Genomic DNA, 22,940 nt, shown 5'->3' on the forward strand with positions numbered 1-22,940 from the left:
AAATGTTAATCATGTTTATTGTACTAATTCTAAAAGTTTTAGAGAAACATGATAATCAACAAATATTTATTTGAATATTATGACAGTAGACAAATTGACTTTTGGTAACACCTATTGATAATAATGGGAGAAATATATTATGTCATTCTACTTAATGTTAACAAAGACAATTTTTTTATACCTTTAACAAAAATTTTCTTAGAAGATAAAATAAACATACCTATAGTCATAATAAAAAACAACAACAACTGTCACACGAAAAAAATTGGTATTGTTGAAAAATGTCAAGTTATCTACAATTTTTTTTAAACAAATGCGAGGTGACACCTTTTAAATATATTTATGGATATTTCGAGTTAAAAAAATTAAAGTGTTAAATCGAAGTGAACTACACTTATTATATAAACCTTACATTATTACACTGTAGAAAATGAGACACAAATTTTTGTATGCCACCAGGTTTGAACCACCTAGAACTATGATATTATATTAATTCACATATTATCTCAATTGAGAAAAATCATTTACAGACACATCATTAAGCTATTTAGAAAATCATAGGTAGTATTTCAGTAAAGTATTAGATTGTAGGCTCATATTGAAAAAAATGCAAATTGGATTATTTTGGTCAATAACATGCAAGTACTTGACATAATATGTACAGATTAAAGTTCGACAATGATATTACAATGAAATCAGTCATATTAACCTATCTTTATGGCCTCAAACAGTCCACAACCACAACCCTACATATTAATCCGTCCATTACAGTTGTCTTTTTATTCCATTGTGTACATATAAAAGTGACTTGATTAAGTTTACGTTATTTATCACTTGTTCCTTTTAGCAATAACAACTGAATTAAGACAGCGGGATTTAATTTATTCAATCGTGACCATTGGTTTTCGCGTGAGGAACTGTTCCATTGAGTAGCTGTGTGGACTGGGGTTGTCTTATAGTTTTCTGCAGAACATGTGCATCAGCAGGTTCTATTCTCTTATAGTAATGTTCTTTTGTCTCAACGATTTCGAAACCAAATTTCTTGTAAAAATCTATTGCGCCCTCATTATTAACTTGTACATGCCTGAAAAATAAAACATTCAATTAATGTTTGAAAAGCAGTAAGGTATATGAGCATTTAATTCAATATTTTAGTGGCGAGAGTGGAGGCTATAGTAGATATTATAAGATAGTATAATGAAACATTTTGTTTTCTTTGAATAATGGAATCTTTTTTTACTTAAGGTATCGTCCATCGTCATGTTATCATCATCAGTCATCAGAAAAACATCATAAAATATCACAAGGAGGAGGGGGTTACATTATTTTTTTTCGTTGAACACGAACAAAAAAACAAATAACAATCTACCCTACAACCTGCCTACACGATGCCTGTCAATAAAGTTGTATCACAATGCCTAATTTTTCAAAATTTATTCAGATTATGTAAATTTTAATTGTCAGTATTTAAATTTAAAGATTATTATACTAAGTTTATAAATCATATTCTGAAATTTCAATTTACTTTCCCCAAAAAATGCACGTGATTTTCCAGTATGGACGAGCTACTTTAATAGACTCATTCCGCATAATATTGTGAGCGTTCTTTAGTTTTATGCGACAGTAAGTATTCATATTTCACTTTATTAATGTTTCTTTAGGGCTAAGAAAAATAGTATTAGACAGTTTTACAAAAGTAAGTCGCCAGAGTAGCTCGTATATTAAAAAATTGGTCCACCTTTAAACCAACCAACCTTTAAATAAACCAACTTTACAGACAACTGTAAAGTTGGTTTATGGACGATAGTTTAACGTGACAATGTCATAACAAAACATCTCCTCGGACGTATAGGCCAATAGGCGGAACGGGACAGTGCGGAGCGTAACGCAATGAGTCATCCTTTTTCGTAAATTCCGCTGGCGTTCATCGATTTAGTAGACGTTATCTTGTCAACAAAGTAAACTTTAAAAGGGGGCTTGTAATTTTTTTTCCGGTGGAATGTGATCTATGACACCTACAAAACCCCTTATTTGAAGGAACACAATTAGCCTTCGAACATCCTAGATACAATTTATATGTATGCTTATTTATTTTTTTATAAATAATACAGAACAGACTAAAGCAGGAAAACGTGAGTGACACAGTAAATTGATTAGAAGCCTATATCTCATCAAACTAATAATTATATATAAGACAATTATAATAGTATATTCCAAAATATCAATAATATAATTAGAGAACCTTGTACCTACTGATGTATGACAATAAATTAAAACAAAAAATATATTAGAAATATATAAAGCCACAAAACCATGTTTCTTTAATGATCTTATAAAACTTTAATTGAACAATGCTCTATAAATATGAAGCATCTGCAGATGAACAATATTGCCAATTGTTATCAGCTATATACGCTTCAGCCTGTAATATCCCACTGCTGGGTACCGACCTCTTTCCCCATATAGGAGAAAGATCAAAGCTTAATCCACCACGCTACTCTAATGCGGGTTAGCGGATATATTCTGTACTATGAGTAACAAGCACTATCAGGTGTACACGATAACAACTGGGACCAACGGCTTAAAATACTTTCTGAGGCATGGTGGAAAGACCCACAAGGACTGCACAAACACCCAGACCACAACAAACATATGTATGGTCAATAAAAATGTTTGTCATGTGTGGAGATTGAACCTACAACCAGTACTGTGACCATTGCGCCAATGCGTCATCAATATATCATTATATAAAAACCCCAATTTAATAAGGAGATTATTTTTTATACTAAATATTTTTGCTTATGTGTGGCATACATTTTCTTTGTCTGCTATGTGTGTTTATACAGCAATGAATCAAAACAATTTATACTCTTATATATATATATATATATATATATATATATATATATATATATATAAGAGTATAAATTGTTTTGATTCATTGCTATAGTATATATATATACATAGTATATATATACTTTTTTATGTATGATGTTGAATTCAATTTGTAAATAGTAATTAGTAACAAAGTATTACAATAAGACATGTTTAAACAAAGTGTAAGGTTATTAATTAATTTTTAATTACACACATCAAATTTATTCAGAAAATAACTCCACAAGGTTGATATATTGTAGGAAGCTAAATTATTATAAAAGATACGTGCATTCAAACATTTCTTATTTATTTTTTTCAATATTAAAAAATCTAAAATAATAAATGATATTCTAAAAATAAAATTGTATACAAGACAGGAGAGAGGGAAAGTGAAAGAGAATAAGCACAGTATTAAGACATAATAATAATAAATAAATATCTACACAGTACACACACGGTCATCTGTTCCTAAAGTAAGCAGTATAACAGCCGACTGGTATAGCTACATATATATTTTTTTAACACATAATAAAATACATCATTAAAATTGTTTTTAACGTGTTAAGCCGTTGGCCCAGTTGTTATCATAAACACCTGATAGCAATCGTTATTCATAGTAGGGAATATATCCACCAACCCGCATTGTAGCTGCCTGATGGATTAAGCTCTGATCCATCACCTACATGGGGATAGAGGCTTATGCCCAGCAGTGGGATATTACAGACTGAAGCAAGAAAGTTAAAACTGTTTTATTCTGTACATAACAAAGATTTATCTTCTATTACTGATAACAACGAATGAAACTGGGTGTATTACTGATAGGTTATTTTGCATTTATATCATATGTATAACAAACTTAACCTTCACATACACAAAATTAACAATAATTGCAGTAAATTAAAAAATGCAATAGAGAAATATATTTCCGGATACTCACAAGAAAATGCTGTCAAAATTACCATCCTGTTCAACATACTTGAGCACATGTTCTACCATTAGAGTGCCAATTCCTAGTCTTCTGTAGGGATATAAACATCCCAGAGTCATTATGTACAATCTTCTGGAATTCTCTGAGGTGTCTATTCGACAGCAGACTGCTCCAACCACGATATCATTATAATAAGCAAGTTTAGCCAGTTCACCAGCCTCTAAAACATCTTTGTAAAATTTGTCGTTGTAGGAAACTGGAAAAACGACGGTATTCAACTTCTTTAATTGCTTAATATTATGTGGTGTCACATCGCCAAGTTCTATTTTAGCTCTGAAATAGCAAAGTGTTCTTTTAACAAACGATTTAGAGTGATATTGAACAGACGTACTTATCGCTGTACTGAGTACATGAACATATATCTACGTGAACAATAGCGCACAAAACATTCCTTGTAACAAAGAAATCTAAATTTACCTAGTCATGTTTATAACTATTTATTATTATACACTAAAATTTAAAAACTAATCTAATACAGTTATATCACACGAGATCACTCCCGCCATCTACCACATTAGCTAACTCACTCACTCTTCGCCATCATACATAATTTGACAGTTTTATTATAACGCACACTTGACATTCACTTTGACATTCGTAATTAGTGTTTCTATTGTTCGAATTTCGAGTTTTACTTACGAAAACTATCAGAGCACAGAAAAAAAATTATGAAAATGGTACCATTTAATACCATTTTTAAACAACTTCAAAAAAAGGAGGAGGTTATTCAATTCGACCGTATATACAAGGTTACTTGTAATATATCACGATCCATTTCAGGGGTTGTCAGGAGGGGTATGGGCAATCACAGAAAAATATTTTGAAAAATCCATGTTCACTTATTTTAGATTTTTTTAAATTTTATTATTATTGGTGAAAACCCCCCGAATCTATCACTTTAAAGGGCATTAAAAAGAAATTAATTGACGAATACTCGTAAAATCTTCATGGAATGATCGGAATGATAAACAATATTCTAAATAATAATAAATAATAACAAACATAACGATAACTTATTGAATTTTCAACCCTTGACTCACCAAAGTTAAAAAGAGGAAAATAATTAATGTCTTTGTTTTACAAACTTATGACGTACTGAAAAAAAAATCTATGAACGTGTATTCTTTTGGAGTAATCTTTGATAATGCGTATTTACTTGACTAATCTTTCGTCGACCTACGTTTTTTGTCTTTTGAAGTCGGTTTTTTGTCGTTTGCCTGCAAACACAATTATTTACTATAAATGATATGAAAACATTAACAAAATCTGTTTATTAATAATAATATTATAATATGTTGAAATTTTTAAAAACATATATATTTATACATGTTTCAGGAGTTACAACTCACGGCATAGAGTAGAATAAATATTAAATAAACCACGGTCTTAGTGCTTTGCTAAGTGGTCTTTACCGGAATCTATTAATCGACGAATCGATTCCTCGGACCAAATAAGTCGATTTTTTAAATCGATATGTTGTACTGAATCGATTCAGTGGATTGAAAATCGACATTCGATTTTTCCTGTTTTGGTAACAACCACAAGATTATTTAAAATTAGCTGAATGTACTCGTAATACTATGCCACACAGGCTACTATGCCACACAGGCTTCAATGCCACACATGCTACAATTCCACGAAGGCTACTATGCCACACAGGCTTCTTTCACATAAATTATGGTTTATCACAAGAAATCAGATACCTACCATCGCCGTTATCGGCACGTCCTGACTCTGCATCAATAGGTGTTTTGTAGGCGTTAACTACCGCGTGAGTTTCAAACTCATATGAATCATACCTAGACTCAACGGAGTTTGTACGGTGGCTGTGATATTCGACCACATGAGTCTTGCCTTCGAATTTCTGTATCAGAATCGCCCCTTAACCATCAACGCTGGCATCAGTGTGGAGTCCAATATGTTTTTCGGGGTCAAATATAGTAAGAACTGGTCTTTTTTTTGACCGCTCCAGCGGGATTCGAACCCGCGTCTCCGACTGACCGTGTCGGCGCTCTAGCCAATTAATCTATGGAACGATGTACCCGCCAGAGCGAAATTCTTGATATAATGATTTTTATTTTCGGTTTAAGCGAACCGTGGCGCCGTCTATAGTGAGTTCTTTACAGAGACCCGTAACTATGCAAAGTTTCATATTACAATGAAAATCTTTGACAGGAGACGACACCATGCTATTCTTGATATGTACGATTTTATTTTTGTGTTACCCACACATTAGGAATTCTAAATATTTTTGAATATCATATCAAAAATTGACCGCTCCAGCGGAATTCGAACCCGCGTCTCCGACTGACCGTGTCGGCGCTCTAGCGAATTAAGCTATGGAACGATGTACCCGCCAGAGCGAAATTCTTGATATGATGATTTTTATTTTCGGTTTAAGCGATTTTAAAGCATGCGCGTGCATCGCTATCTTGTGCATCTAGATTATATCTAGGGAATGTGATCTTTGAATCAGTACTAAGTACCAGGTTGTTTTAAGGCACGAATTAATTCCTACGTTTGACGTTGCTACGCTTCCAACAAAATTTTCCAATGATTATTATCACTAATATCATGAAAACTCTGACTACATGCTCCTAGGACGTTTCGGTACTTCCCACTTCTGATGAAGGAGCGCCGAGCGAATTCACAGAATAGACCGGACTCTCTTCATCATGGTTATTCATAGCGGGTGCTTCCTCAGAATCGGCCATCATGGATGTTGTTTTACAAAGATTTAAAACAAATAGTTATACCACTACGAAATATTATCGAACTAATTTTAATCGGCAAAATAATTTAAGAAACTGAATTTGAAAAGATTACAAAGAAACAAACTGATTTGGAGCTGATGGGTTTGCGAGTACATGTCACACGTCCGCTTTCAATCCAAAAAGTGACCAGCAACCGAACTGACACCTGACTGACAAACTCCATCCGGTGTTTACCCGCTCCAAAATACAATAATCGTAATAAAGCACATAATTCATTATTAGCGTAAATAATTTCACAGGGCAACAGAATCAATCAAATCAAAATTTAATTATTTCCTTTAAAATATAGCACGCACCGTAATATATATAAGGGTTTTTTAGTTTAATGTAATTTGTCTTATTACAACTACGATTTTTTTACTAGTATGTTGTAAATGATTTTATTCATTCTAACATTTTTGTATATATCAACGTTTATTATAGTGTTTTTGTTGTTTAATTTTGTTGTAAAATCCAACTTGAAAAAAAGTCGATTTTTTAGAAATCGATCTTTTGGACCTCGATTTTTTTATGAATCGATCCATCAGGTTACGATTCGAATCGATTTAAGAATCGATCTTTTTTGGAAAGAATCGTCAACCCTAGTAAAGAGTATATTTTCTTATCTTGGTGGTTGCAACTTGAAACTGTTTTACTGACACAGATAATACTTAAAAAAAAGTTTATGCAGCTCCAATTTAAAAAATAAAACGGACTCTCGTCTTTTGTTTTATTCTACATGAAGTATTGTGAAGGAATAATAAGTGATTTATTCGTAACTATTTGAAAATGTTATTGAATAATTTGCGAAATCTACATCCTAATATTAAAAAACATGTCGGACAAGTGGGAAATAAATTTCATGCCTGGAAAACTGTCCAAATGCAGACAGCAAAACCACTGGAAATTAGTAACGAAACTGTACATCAACCACAATCCAAAAAGGGTTCTTCTATAGAAAAAGTAACATCAGAAACAATTGGCAACGCTTCTCCTTTACCACGAATAGTTCCAATGGTTCTAAATGTAAAAGAACCCATAGTGCTGCCATTTGATGAAGTACCTGGACCGAAATCTTTAAAATATTTATCGATTTTTCGTAAATATATCACAGAGTTTGGAACTCAACTCACTGCTAGTTTTTTAACTTTCGGTCTTACCTTCAGTAATATATTCAATATTTTATTTATTTTAATGCGCTTATAAATATAAATTTTATTAATTGAGCTGCAATCGTTATTTTAACACTTATTTTTAGGGTCAATAATTTCTGACAGAAAAATGGTACCAACATTTTCCAACCTTTTTGATAAATACGGTCCAGTTGTTCGATTTGTCAGTCCGGTTGGTAGCGACATAGTACTCATCAATCACCCTGACCATATACAAAAGGTATTCAGTATGGAAGGACAGTATCCTGTCAGGTCAATGTTAGAGTCACTTGAGAAATACCGAATAGAGCATAAGAATCATGCTTTTGGAGGACCTTATACTGTGTTAGTAAATACGTTTTTAATTGAATATCCATTTCTTTAACTTGTTGATAGATTTAAGTTAAGAATAAGCTGAAAATCGGTAATACTTTAGATAAAGGGCCGTTGAATGATCTAAGCTCAAACTAACTTCAAAATTAGACCGTTTATCGACATATTTTCATTACAAAAAAAAATAACCCTAATCTATCTAACTTCAAAATGACGGCCCAAAAATAAAGTCGTGCAATGATTCTATAACGTAAAGGTATTTTAATCTTTCTGTGTCTGATGTTCATATATAAAAAGTTTTATAGAGCATTGACAGACGCGTTGGGGCATTCATCACAGCAAAAGCTGTTGCACTGTAGTGACCGCGGGTTCGATCCTTGCTTATTGGAAACATTTGTTTAAGTCATACAGACGTATGCCATGGTCCGGGCGTTTTTGCAAGTGTAAAAAGTGTATTAGGAATAATTCTGGACCGCCTAAGCAAAAGTGATTCCTAATGGGGGTCGTTGAGTGTCAGGCGTATTTGTTTTACTTTAGCGATGAACTGATCTGAATTTACTCCATTTTTTAACTGATTTTAAAACAGCAGGAGGTAATTCAATTCGACCGAACATACATATATTAATATACATATATATATATATATATATATATATATATATATATATATATATATATATATATATATATATATATATATATATATATATATATGTATAACGTATGCTTTGGGCCACATTGTGATTTTGTTAATCTAGTCTTAAGACAAGCCTCATAATTAACATATGTTCATATGTTAACATATGAACAAATATTTTCGATTATTTTACAATTCATATACTATAACGATAGTTTGAGGACTCATCAAAATATAGTATACTTTGGGAACTGTCTCTAAAATATACATCTTACATTTTATCAGCAATCATGTACTATAAATATGGTTTGAGGACTCATCAAAATTTATTTTATTATTTATTTATTTATTTAATTACAATTTGATTCTTTACAAATAAAATTAAAGTTTTTAAATATCACGGTGATCACAGCTGACAAACACATGCTTTTTTATTATTTACAATTCAAACACAAATTATTTAAACTACTTACACACACATACTTAACTACGTATCGAAGTTTTTATTGATTGATAATTCCTAGAAATCACAAAATGTTAAAACACATATAAAATAAATCAAAATCTGATGGCCTTTTTATCTAATTTACAACGAAAATCTAACTGAAACCACAGATATACAGATTTGAAGACAAAATTATTCACCGTATAACAAATATACTTTTTTTCCGAACCTCGTCAATGTTGATGCGAGTCTGATGCCTATGCTAGGAATAAAATACCTGTATTACAGGTCATCAGTCTTGCACAATCAAAGTTTCGCATACAATGCGACTGTCTCCACAATATACTGTAATATGTTTATAGGTATATATGAGTATACTTTGGAACCTGTCTCTAAAATATACATCTTATATTTTATCAACATAATTATAACTATCATCATTATAATATAAGAATGGTATGTTACATCAGAAATTTTGACCGGGTGGACTGATTTCGACAATTTTATTTTAATCGAAAGGTGGTGTTTGTCAATTGGTCCCATTTAAATTTATTTGAAGTCCAACAACTACTTTTCGAGTTATATCTAATAATGCGTTTTTACTTGACGCTATTTTCGAAAATCTCGAAAATCCGCATAACTTTTTACTGGGTGTACCGATTTTGATACTTTTAATTTAATCATAAGCTGATGTTTATTATGTGGTCACATTTAAATTTTATCGAGATATGATAACTACTTTTTGAGTAATCTTTGATAACGCGTAGTTACTTGACTATTTTTTCGTCGATCTACGTTGTATTACTTGTCGATGTAATTGAAGTTGTTTTTTTTTTTCGTTTGCCTACAAACACAATTAATTCACGACACTTCATGTTTTAACTTATTTTTTTTTAGATTTGTTAATTTTGACCGAAATAAATTATTCCAGTTTCATATATACTTAGATAATATTTTCCTAAATGTGTAAAACTATTTTGCTTCCGCTTGCCAATTACTGCGATAAATAAAACACGGATTAAATTTTTACATACTTATTTGTGGTGTATATCTACTTAGATATGAATAACAAAATAGTTGACTTTTGTCTAATAATGCTAAATTTACTATTAGGTATGCTATGTTTAAAAAAAAACAAGAGTAAAATGTGTAAGAATATAAACATACTTAAATTATATTATTTCCACTCTTCTCGCTCTTCTATTTGCGATATCTATACACGGTCACCAACCCGCCTGCCCAGCGTGGTCACAATGGGCAACACACATGAGCTCGAGCTATTTTTGGCTCGAACTTGTGGAGGCCTATGTCCAACAGTGGACTGCAATAGGCTGAAATCATGATGATGATGATGATGATACAAATAAAAATAAGTGTTGCTTAGCGTTATAACTCGAGAATGGCTCGACCAATTCGGCTACTTTTTTTGTATTATATGTTCCATAAGGTCCACGGAAGGTTTAATTGGTAAAAAAACAAAATTAATTAAATCTTGCGCGCTTTGTCATAAGATCTTCCAGGCGGCGAATTTTATTTGCGATTTCCAGTCCGTACTGGTTCACATATTGTTTTCTAATGTTTACGCGAATTTTACTCATTTAATAAAACACTTTTTTCGGATTTTATCGCGGTTTATTGTTAAGTTGTAAAGTATCCGAAACGTCGGGAATCAAAAGTTAACAATAAACCGCGATAAAATCCGAAAAAAGTGTTTTATTAAAATTAATTAATTTTTAGTATTAACTTTTGACAGAACGAAGTCTGTCCGGGGACCTAATAGTTTCGTGTTTGTCTATATGGTCCAATATTTCTTCCTCTATGGATATTGTTGCTAAATTTGTTAATCTTTCCTGGCTTATTGTTGAGTGCAGATAATTTTTTATAAGTTTTAAACGACGTCGATAGGCGACAAGAAATCCGTACCACAAAAATATTAATTAAATAAAATTATTTTAAAAAAATATTTCTAATATGTTAAGTCAACATATCTCAAAACAGAATATCCCAGCAACATTCTAGTATAAAAACAAGTCTTTTAGAGCTACACGTACTTAGAAACGAAATAAAAACATGCATTCTTATTTCACGTAAATGATATATCCAGAACGCCGAATTCGTCCTATACATATTTATTACGTAAGAATCTAAAGGAAAAATTAATACACGTTTTGTTTGTTTTAATTTTTATTTTTATTTGTACTTACAAAGGTGCTAATAATTTTTATTTTTGGTATTATGTACCTAGCTACCTAATAAACTTTGGTTTTGAATTATTCATCTTTACATACATAAGATTTTCATTCCAGAGGCCAAAAAAAGAAACAAATAAAAGACTATTCACACACTTCAATAAAATAATAATTCAATTACTATTTAACTACAATATTAAAATCATCAATGCAATAACGAGTGTTGTTTACGCAAACAAGTGACGACTAGTCCACAAGCGGGGAGTTCCCCGGGGCCGCAGTACGGGTGGCGTGGGTTCGTTGCCATGGAAATTATTATCGTATAGGTAGGTTTAATTATATCCGAGTGAACCTCGGCAGTAAACTCACTATCACGTACTCTGCATTTGTGTATTGATAAGCCATACCTAATTACTAATGACAGGTCTCATTCGCACACGATATATTAGGTATACGCGTAAGATCGATCGCTAGGCGCGCGCGCGGGAAGATGGACGCACTACGACATACGAACCTTACGGCGGCTCTCGCCCTACTGACTTAGTACCTACTAGGGTACCTACCTACTTTCGGTGGTGAAAAATAAATTATAAAATTTTGATAAAAATTAAAATTTATGTAGAAATACACTTAAATATTCTGATTTGAAATCATATTATCATCATCATCATTTCAGCCTATTACAGTCCACTGCTGGACATAGGCCTCCACAAGTTCACGCCAAAAATGCGTGAACTCATGTGTGTTGCCAATAGTCACCACGCTGGGCAGGCGGGTTGGTGACCGCAGGGCTGGCTTTGTCACACCGACGACGTCTTCGGCCGGTGTATTTTAAAGCCAGCAGGTTGATCACCAACCCGCCTGCCCAGTGTGTGTGTGAGTTCAAATATTTTTATTTTCAAAACGTCGTCGCGTCGGGGGACTACTAAGTGAGAAAAACAGGTGTAGTCGCAGATTGCAACAAAAGAATTTATAAAGAAATGTGTACATAATAAGACCGTGCAAACTATTTTTTCCAAATGTCACCTTTACTTACTCTGAAGCTGAAACCGCGTTTGTAAAATATTTGTTAATTTTTTTATGAAATCGTAAAGTTTTACAATATTTTATATTAAAAGTCGATTTTACACTACTATTAAAACATATTCATGGTTCAACAGTTTTGTATTTAAACAGTCATGATTTTCTTATGCTAGACAAATTAATTTTGTTTCGGGAAACAGGTTATATGTATGCTATGTAATGTTTGTTAGGGGATCGCTGAATGTGTGACTTAGGGTGACAAAGAGGGAGCGAGGGGTCTCAAATTAATGATAAAAATTTGCGTGATATATTTTATGTTAAAATTAATAAAATAAAATCAATTAATATTAAGATATGGCATCCTAATATTTTATAAAACTAACAAGAAGATACCACCTACTCGTTGTTACTGATTTTGTCGAAATTTATATTTCTCTAGTGTCCTGTGCCGGCTTTGTACGGGTGACTTCTTACCTAGTACAATTATAATTATTATCTCAGCAACAGCGGGGGGCGCGGAGCGAAGGTCACATCGAGCGGGTGACGTCGTCGGTATCTAAACCGTCATTGAATAATATTTTCGCGCGCATTTTTAAATGCATACCTACTACTAATAGATATTTATCGGTTTCTAAGTGGCTTTTATCGTTTTCGATGAGATCCTGTTAGAATTTTTCAATAGGGATAATACTTACTAACGTACCTACGTTCTATGTTCGGCTAAGTTCGGACTAGTTTTCGATAAGTTACAAGTTTATTAGAATAATTTTTTGAGTGATGATTCGAAAGGTTCATAAACGTAAATTTATTGTTATTATTCAATAAATTTCGTTATGTATGTATCTTATTTCTTTACATGAAATAAATATCGTTTAATGGAATTAATTGTAATATAAGTATCCTCATTCCTAAGGTGAAATTCCTGAAAATAAAACCTTGATATCTCAATTTGTCGATTTTTTTGGCATCTTTTAAAAAAATGAAATCATAAATTTTAGTATCTATTAAAAATTCCAATTAATTAATTAACGAAAATACATTTAATAAATTGATTACTTATTTTTCTTCATAAAACAAATTTACGCGTCAGCTTCATATGTTACAAGTTTTGTTTCCTTTTCGTCCCCGTTCAATACCGTAAGAAATTCAAGCCATTGAAATAGCGTTTTCATCGGTATATGACTTATCAATTACAGTCTTTTATTGAAAATAGGTATTGTGATATTGTGTGAATAGATCAAATAATGGTGGAGTGTATGTCGAAAAGAAAATCGATGGACCTATCAATGTTGGCAATAGGAACGCTATCTAAAGATTGCCGTATATAGACGAGTGCGACTTACGGTATACGTGAGCAACAGTTAAATGTGTACAATAATGACTCCAGATTGTATTCGAGTAGTAGAGATAATTTAAGGACAGTCCGCGAATCATACTCTTAATAGGAAAGAGTACTTGAAAGACTTCTGAAAAATAGGTATTTGAATAAAATGTAACTGTCTCGCTGTATGCCGTCGCCGCACCCCGAGACAAGAAAGGGATAACTGCAGCTCAGACCGTTTTAGGTAGGTAGATAATTAATGACCAAAACAGAATTTCGTAGTCGACTATTTCCTCCCCAAAATATGCCATTTTTATGTTACTAAAAAACCTTCAGCCATGCCTCTGTTGTCGATTTTTTGTAAATACGCATTATTTTTTAATGAATGTCTGAAAATGTATAAAATAATTGTATTTGCTCGCCAACGAAAAAAAAAACCAACTTCAATTACATCGACAAGTAATACAACGTAGATCGACGAAAAAATAGTCTAGTAGGTAACTACGCGTTATCAAAGATTACTCAAAAAATAGTTATCATATCTCGATAAAATTTAAATGTGACCACATAGTAAACATCAGCTTATGATTAAATTAAAAATTATCAAAATAGTACACCCAGTAAAACGTTATACGGATTTTCGAGAGTTTCCCTCGATTTCTCTGGGATTCCATTATCAGATCCTAGTTTCCTTATCATGGTACCAAATTAGAGATATCTCCTTTCCAACAAAAAAATAAATAATCAAAATTGGTACATCCAGTAAAAAGTTATGCAGTATAATACAACGTAGGTCGACGAAAGTAGCGTCAAGTAAAAACGCATTATTAGATATAGCTCGAAAAGTAGTTGTAATATCTCAAATAAATTTTAATTGACACACACCACCTTTCGATTAAAAAAAATTGTCGAAATCGGTCCACCCGGTAAAAAGTTCTGATGTAACATACATTAAAAAAATACAATCGAATTGAGAACCTCCTCCTTTTTAGGAAGTCGGTTAAAAATAGGCATTATTTCTAGTTTTTGAAGACTCCTACTCCCTATGATGATGAAAGCATGGTCATGAAAGTTAAAGGTTTTACGTTACAAGAATATTTGATCTAGTGTCATTATCCGGGGAGAAAACAGTCGACTACGTTTGTATGGAGATAGAACCGATAAATTAGATAAATTAGAAACTGTCCCCAAACCATAGGCTAGATATGAAAATGTTTTAAAACCAGACTCCAAAGTATACAAATGTCCCCTAACCATACGTCCGCTCGAAAAACTCTCGGCAAAACATACGTTATGCCTATACTTATGCATATAAGTATAGGGAAATAATGAATCTCAAACTCTAATAAATTTTCAATCTCCTTAAGCCGAAAACACGAATAATTGCGAACATACGTCGTTTTGGCTTTGGAGATTTTTTTTACATTTTTAGAGTTAGCTTTCGCTCAGAAAACTATTGGCAACAAGAAAAAAATAATTTGGAAAATCTAAATATGGGCGACTCCTAACGCTAATTTTTTTATACGAAACTTTTTTGCGTTCCTTACTCACACAGTAGCAAGAAGAAGAACATAATACACCGTGAGTGTTTTTAATGCCAACGCGATTGTCGGACGTAATTATAATATTTCTATCTACTCTATCCCTATATGCTTTTATCCATTAAAGTCTTTTATTGAAAATACATACTGTTTATTTATAAAATATTAGTGGAGTGTATGTCTAAGATAAAATCCGTGAACTCATTAAGGGTGGCAATAGAAACTCTATCTCGTTACGTATATTGTTGAGTGCGACTTATAGTATACTTTATATGTGAATAAAAATATCTCCAAACTATACCTTCCAGGTTTTCAAGTAGAAGAGATAATTTGAGGACAGTCCGCAAATTATACTTCCCTATAAACTGTCCCCAAACCATACGCTTAATATAAAGATACTTTGAGGACAGTCCGCAAATTATACTTCCCTATAAACTGTCCCCAAACCATACGCTTAATATAAAGATACTTTGAAACCAGTCTCCAAAGTATACAAATGTCCCCACACCATACGTCCGCTCGAAAGACTGTCTGCAAACCATACGTTATGCATATATATATATATATATATATATTGTTGGGGCCAGTGCCCTGTGCCGTAATGGTTAGGGAAAACTGGTACCCGATGCTGGTTAATGAAAGTGGACTGTATTTTTTCGTATCGTATATTGTAGTTTAAAATACAAAAATATATAAAACTATGGACGGCTTGGAGTCGCGGATAAAGAAATAATAGTGTTGACGGCTCGGCGTCGCGGGTGACAATTTAATTCGTCGGCGCTGCGCTCGCATCGTCGCCGGCACTCCCCGCCGCTTCGCGTCGCCCGCGCCCCACGCGATCATCAGGCGCGCACGTACTCAAACAATATATATATATATATATATATATATATATATATATATATATATATATATATATATATATATATAGGAGGTTACTCAATTCGACCGTGTATATAATATATATATATATTGTATGTATGTTTGGGGGAACCGATTTTGATAATTCTTTTTTTGTTGGAAAGGAGATATCCCAAGTGTGGTACCATGATAAGGATACCAGGATCTGATGATGGAATCCCAGAGAAATCGAGGGGAACCCTCGAAAATCGTAGTGGCGACTTAGTGCGTTTGTTATTTTTTGTATTTTTTTATTATTTATTATTTTGTATTAAAAAGTAGCTACTTAAATTTAAATGTATTAGTAGCTACCTACGTAATATATATCTGATGCCAACTCTTTGTTTTCCTGAAGAGTGTCCTAGGCCACAGTGTCTGTCTGACACTGTCTAAATTGTCTGCAATAGACGGACTAAGGCATTCGATTCCGGATTCCGGATGAATGAAGACGGATGATGATAACTCTGATGCACAAATTTTTTATATGAGTCTTTAATCTTTATAACTACGAATTGACATTGTTATCGAAGCATGTGGCTGTTAAGCCGCCTGTTGCGGCTTTGATCCCTGCTCATAAAATTATCAGCTCAAATAATTTTTGTAGACGTACAAAAGTTTAATTTATATGGTGTGTTTTTCATTTAATATGATTCTACAAAGAAGTGTTAAGTACCAGATGTTTATTAATTTTATTAAACAAAAAAGTTGAAACTTTTAGTCGTGGTCAAGATTGGGTCCGACAGAGATTGGTGTTGGACAGGCCCGTACATAATGCAGTCGTTCAACACGCACAAAACGTATACGATGTCTGTGAAAAATTTACGCAAAAAGTATACAATATAAGAAATTATCAGGATGAAATATCTAAAGATTTGTATAAGGAATTACATAAATGGGCTTTTGATTGTATGGGTAAGAATAAAACTAATACTTATCGACTATTATGCAGATCTCTCACACATTCAAATTGTGACGGGGGTACACAACTTGGCAAAGGTATCTCCTCCATGTAGAAGAGTTGAAGGTTAATTGGCACCAACACACCATTACGTCTTGGCAGATTATTTCCCTATAGCGAGTAACTATCACTATCATGTGTCTATGATAACAATTTCGACCAACGACGAACAAACACGCCACACATACAACCAAACTAACAAATATATCTACAAATACAATCGTCCCCGAGCGGGAACCGAACCACCGATCGATGGCATTTATCAGTTATTGCCACTACAACATTACTGTAAAATATGCTTATATAGCACCAAAACGCTTGTGTTTTTGCAACTTAGGTCTGATTATGTTCTCGAAGAATTTTCAAATGCTGGAAACGGAGTTAGTTCACAGTCAGTGTGACGCTGCCTGGATGTACCATTGTTTAGAAAAGGCCACCGACGCCATAATTAAATGTGAATCCGGTATACACTTCTGGAAATTTTTCACAACTCCCGCTTGGTATTCTTTGGTCAAGTATTGTGATAATTTAGACAGGTAAGTACACATCTAGTGATATGTATATTTGTTAAGGTTCAGAGGGCTTTTCTTTATATGACTAGAGTGACAAAGAAGCGTAGGATATATGCCTGATGGTGACTGGCTGCTCTAAAAAATTTGAGCAGCATTCCCTGGTGTATTTTCTTTCCTCAACTCAATAAAAAGGCTAAGGATTCAGTTCTATGAATAGTAAATTAGGTAATACAAATAAGACAATTTGAATCTTAGAAATTAATAATTTAAATACGTAATAAGTAGGTACCTACTTAAAAATATTGGTACAAGAGCCTTGTATTATGTGTATCAGACTACTACGTCAGTCAGTTCTTTAAAATTTATAATTATGTTTATCGCTTATGTATTCAATTTCTTATATGTATTCGAGTTGACCTAAAAAAGCAATTACTCGATCTACAGTAAAAATAAATTCCTTTGTTTTTAATATACTGATAATATTCCATGAGTAAATTAAGTACTAATTAATATAAATAATATTAAAAATTGTTTTATATTTGACAGTTTGATTGGTAAATATGTTTTGGATATAGAACAAGAAATTACCACAAAGGCTCAAGACAACAATAACGTTCGTAAGTTTATGTAACACTAATTGTTATGCGTGACTTTGTTTGGCCTAGCCACTGACTAAAAAGTATGAAGACTAACTGCTAACCCTCGGTTAGAAACATCTGTAGTTAGAGAAAAAAAAAAACGCTTCAAAGCTGTCTATATCCTTGACTTTTGCCTTTTTATCATTAACTCATTATAAAAATAAAAAAAACTATTCACACTCAACGGCCCCCAGTAGGATGTCTTTCGGGGGTCCGGAAAGACATACAATAAACAAGCACAAACGCCAAGGCCACGACAAACATCTGTTTGGCCAATAAAAATTTGACTAGCCCGTTGGCGCAGTTTTTAGTGGCCCTGCTTTCTGTTCCGCGGGTTGCGGGTTCGATTCCCTCCTGAGTCTGGGTGTAATATTTGTATTTATATATGTATTATTTCTATATATAAAAAATAGACACAGTCCACTCTCGTTAATTCAAACCTGCGATAATTCGAACTTTTCTATAATTCATCACGTCATCACGAGTTCCCTACAAAATCTCTTGATATTTCGAAATAAATCAATAGGTACATTTTTATACACTTGGTAATTTGAACAATAAAACCATTGCCACGTAACAAAACGACGCGTTAATTCGAACTCATCGTCGTCAAACACTCGACAATTCAAAGTTGCAGAGAGAAAAAACAGAAAGCTTGTAAGTAGGTACATTTCGAGACAAGTTCAAACTGTTCAAACTGACTTCCAAATAATTGTGTTGCATCGACGATTAATAAACGTAGATCGACGAAAAAATAGTCAAGTAACTGCGCGTTATCAAAGATTACTCAAAAAGTAGTTATCAGATCACAATAAGAATAATTCGAAAAAGTAGAGGGAGGTGAGAAGAAAGGTGACTTTTGTCATTGTTAAAGAATAGCAGTTAATAAATTCGTAGGAAATAATTGATCAACACTTAATAATTCAAGTTTTATTTATTTTCTCTGAAAATTTTCGAACAATTTGATATTTCGAACACTCTTTAATTCGTAATATTTTTCGAGTCCCCGAGTTTCGAATTAACGAGAGTCGACTGTATAACAGTTGGCTGTTACCTGTAATAAAAACATTAAGTTGCTTACCATAGGAACAGACGACCGTGTGTGAACGTTATATGATATTTATTATTAAAATGATTGTCATTTGTTGGGATCGAACCCGCAACCGCTAGCGCAACAATCAGCGATGTGACCGCTGCGTCAACGCTTCGTCAAAATATATTTACGTCACGGTAAGTTACTTCTCAAATTATCACAACTAGTATTTCATTTATATGGTAAAAGAAGGCGCCATTACTTAAGAATTCCAAACTTACATTTCTTTATAATATATTTTTTTCGGAGATAAGTCCATTGCGTGTTAAAGCTTTTCTTTGTTTTTTAAGCGTTAAGTGCTGATTCTTTGACCAGTGCAATTTTACTAAGCGAAGATAAGTTTCATGCAGAGGACATTGCTACTATTTTGATGGATATGATGCTCATTGGCGTAAATACGGTTAATATTCCTTATTTATTTTTATTAATAAATAAATATAAACTTAAAATACAAATTTACTATTTCTGTTATCTATCTTCAAATGTTATGGTAACTACTAAATGATTCAGATAAAATTGTCTTGGTGGCATTTTATTATTTAATCCCTTAGGTTTTTTTCAATTAATTTAAAATGCTAACTTTAACAAGTTGTTGATTATTGTTAACACAAGAATCCAATTACATATCTATTAAACCTTCACTATTTGTATAGTCCAAAAGTGCTTAAGAAGTACAAGTATATGAATAATATGTAGGTTCAAGTCTATAAAATATCTCAAAGTTCTCAAGGCTAAAACAGCCAAACTAAAACTTAGGTAATTTAGTTACCGTGCATGCCACACATTTTATAAATAAAGATTTTTAAATCTTTGTTTATAAATGCAATGTTCTACCCCAAGTTGGAACCGAACCCGTGACTACTGCCAATATAGCAGTTTTGCGCACTAATACACTCGATCGGTTTCATTTAAATTTCACCAGTTGAACCTACTTTTAGCCTATTTAAATAAAAACAAATAAATATAAAATTAAATCACTCATCATCATCATCATCACTTTAGCCTATCGCAGTCCACTGCCCATGTCGGGCCGGGATGGGAACCCGGTCCTGCTAGACATGGCGTCGTCGGGATTATTCAGAGGTGAGCCGGACAGTCCCATGGAGGAGAAGTCTGGTCTTTTCGCCGAGGCCAGCCTGTCGCTGGAGGGATCCTGTTGCCTGCAGTTCCGGGACCCTCCAATTAAAGCGGCTGAAGGCTCCCGCAGGGGTTTTGGTCGGTAGTGCACCCCCAAGTGCTAAGCCGACATACGGTCTAGGAATGCCTACCCGGGCATCCTGGATATCACCCATAAATGGGTTACCCTGCGATATCAAAAAAAAAAAAAAAAATCGCAGTCCACTGTTGGACACAGTTCTCCACAAGTTCGCGCCAAAAATGGCTTGTGACCGCAGGGGCTGGCTTTATCGGACCGAAGACGCTGCTTTCCCGTCTTTGGTCTGTGTATTACAAAGCCAACGGTTAGATGGTTAGCCCGCCATCGGTCGGCATTTTAAGTTCCAAGGTGGTAGAGGAACTGTGTTTTCCTTAGTCACCTCTTACGACACCCACGGGAAGAGAGGGGGTGGATATATTCTTTACAGGCGTAACCACACAGCACATAAAATTGAATACCTATGTTATCCGAATTCCTAACTCTTGCAAGATAAAAATATTCTTTAAGAATTTGGCCACAGATTTTACTTAAAATTATTACTCCATTTTGCAGATCACATCTTCAATGGCTTTTTTATTATATAACATAGCGAAACACCAAATGAGTCAACGATTGCTCTACCAAGAAGTGGCTAATTTATACCAAGATAACATTATAAAAGACATTGATAAATTTAAAAATGAGACACCATATTTACAAGCTTGCATTAAAGAGACTTTGAGGTAAGTTGATAATCAGTTTTAAACCACAGATGGTGTAGAGAATTTTATAAACTAAATTGTATAGCAGCAGAGAGTTGTAAAATAATAATAAATATCTATATTGTAATTGCTTCTGATGTTTTCCTCGGTCTAATATTTCCACACGAATTGATCATTTTATATTTGATATTAATTTGAATATATTTAATCCCTGTAGGCTGGTTCCACCAATACCACTGTTAACAAGAATTCTATCAAGAAATGTAACTTTGGACAATTACAAGTGAGTTAATTTAAAGTTTATCAATACACATAATAAAAATGTATCGGGTCGCTGTCTGTACTGTACATTTAAGATATATAAGAAAAAATATTATTGGGCCCTTTATCAACGCAAATAGCACACAAAACAATGACTGTCAGAATTTTCTGTTTGTCTGTGTAGGCTAATCTCAGAAACGGTTTATCTGATTTAGATGTGGTTTTTACTAATATATTGTGGCAAGCTTAGCTTAACATTCAGTGTGTTTCATGTCAATCGGTACATAAATAAAAAAGTTATGCCAATTTAAAGAATTACGTTGAACATGTAGTCACTATTCCACGTGGAAGAAGTACCTATCAAGAATAAATTTATAAATATTATTGTTTTTTGATTATGAACAAAATTTAAAATTTCACTATTATTCATAGCATTCCAAGAGGAACTATGATTATAATGTCGACACAAGACACATCACTTAAAGAAAGCAACTATGATGACGCCAATAAATTCCACCCGGAAAGGTGGTTGACCTCTGATGCTAAAAACTATCACTCATTTGCTTCTATACCATTTGGGTTTGGGGCTAGGAAATGTATTGGACAAAACATTGCTGAAACTATGATGTCTTTACTGACTGTAAAGGTACTTACAATGTGTTAACAATAACTTTTCTTTTATGTCTTTTTGTAGATTGCAACTTAATATCTTTCAAAATTACTATGAAATATTTTCTTAACTATAGTCACATTTTTTTAATTATATGTATCATTGGGTGGTATGTAAAACTGAGTTTAACATTTTTTCCAGGTATTACAGAAATACAGACTTGAATACCATTATGGTGATGTGCAGCCGTCTCGAGGCTTTATTACGAGGCCCAACAGACTTTTAAAAATAAGATTTGTTGATAGAATGTAATTTTAAATGTTTCCACTTAATAATATTGGTTGTTATAATAATTTGGTTGTCGTACATTTCAGTATATTGTTAAGTTATGAAATAAAAAAATTAAAAATTGTTTAATTATTTATTTTCTATAAACACTCAACTAACCTAATATCGACATAAAGACCTATAGAATAATACACAACATTCTATTAACTTTGTGTACTTAATAATCTACGATACGAAATAGACATTTTCTTCACCCATCTGCTTAATGGATCAAAATTAAATAATTCTACTATTTAAATTAGACATTGAGCAGGCAACCACGTGTCATCTTATTCACAATGAAACAACGCTAACTTTGATGTAAAATCTATTTATTAAATATGTGAGTGAAAGTAACTTAAACAATCTTCTATATTAACATGTGAAGTAGGGGTGTAGGGCTGGGGTGAGTACGCTTAAGTGCGCGGCGTTAGGCTATTGGCTCGCCCCTGTCAAGTCTGTCATACGCGTCCTCGTCGCCCTCAGCTCGCCGACGTACGGGCTTGGGGGCGAACCCAATCCTTAT

At 33.1% G+C, this 22,940-nt stretch overlaps 2 protein-coding genes across 2 annotated transcripts; one reads left to right on the forward strand and one right to left on the reverse strand.

Annotated features, from left to right (window-relative positions):
* LOC123661230 (probable N-acetyltransferase san) lies at positions 1 to 6,579 on the reverse strand. Its single transcript, XM_045596216.1, has 4 exons — positions 6,517 to 6,579; positions 5,573 to 5,629; positions 3,815 to 4,227; positions 1 to 1,084 (listed from the first exon to the last, which is right to left on the reverse strand). Exons 1-4 carry the CDS (start codon positions 6,577 to 6,579, stop codon positions 886 to 888), a joined length of 732 nt encoding a protein of 243 aa, XP_045452172.1. The 3' UTR covers positions 1 to 885.
* Positions 6,580 to 7,407: 828 nt separating this feature from the next.
* Positions 7,408 to 22,499, forward strand: LOC123661231 (1,25-dihydroxyvitamin D(3) 24-hydroxylase, mitochondrial-like). Its single transcript, XM_045596217.1, has 10 exons — positions 7,408 to 7,783; positions 7,877 to 8,114; positions 16,877 to 17,070; positions 17,454 to 17,652; positions 18,175 to 18,245; positions 19,650 to 19,759; positions 21,068 to 21,237; positions 21,434 to 21,499; positions 21,910 to 22,123; positions 22,289 to 22,499. Exons 1-10 carry the CDS (start codon positions 7,408 to 7,410, stop codon positions 22,397 to 22,399), a joined length of 1,749 nt encoding a protein of 582 aa, XP_045452173.1. The 3' UTR covers positions 22,400 to 22,499.
* Positions 22,500 to 22,940: the final 441 nt, after the last annotated feature.

This window comes from Melitaea cinxia, chromosome 16 (genome assembly GCF_905220565.1).
Source record: "Melitaea cinxia chromosome 16, ilMelCinx1.1, whole genome shotgun sequence".
Lineage (NCBI taxonomy): Eukaryota > Metazoa > Arthropoda > Insecta > Lepidoptera > Nymphalidae > Melitaea > Melitaea cinxia.

What these genes read in the sequence shown, in the direction of transcription:
- LOC123661230 (XM_045596216.1), bottom strand. Translation starts at nt 6,579, where the DNA reads ATGGCCGATTCTGAGGAAGCACCCGCTATGAATAACCATGATGAAGAG. An exon ending in AAGAGAGTCCGGTCTATTCT is followed by an intron (nt 5,630 to 6,516) that starts GTGAATTCGCTC and finishes CTCACGCGGTAG; the next exon opens with TTAACGCCTACAAAACACCT. An exon ending in ACGTGCCGATAACGGCGATG is followed by an intron (nt 4,228 to 5,572) that starts GTAGGTATCTGA and finishes TTGTTCACGTAG; the next exon opens with ATATATGTTCATGTACTCAG.
- LOC123661231 (XM_045596217.1), top strand. Translation starts at nt 7,408, where the DNA reads ATGTTATTGAATAATTTGCGAAATCTACATCCTAATATTAAAAAACAT. An exon ending in AACTTTCGGTCTTACCTTCA is followed by an intron (nt 7,784 to 7,876) that starts GTAATATATTCA and finishes ACTTATTTTTAG; the next exon opens with GGTCAATAATTTCTGACAGA. An exon ending in TCAAGACAACAATAACGTTC is followed by an intron (nt 18,246 to 19,649) that starts GTAAGTTTATGT and finishes TTGTTTTTTAAG; the next exon opens with CGTTAAGTGCTGATTCTTTG.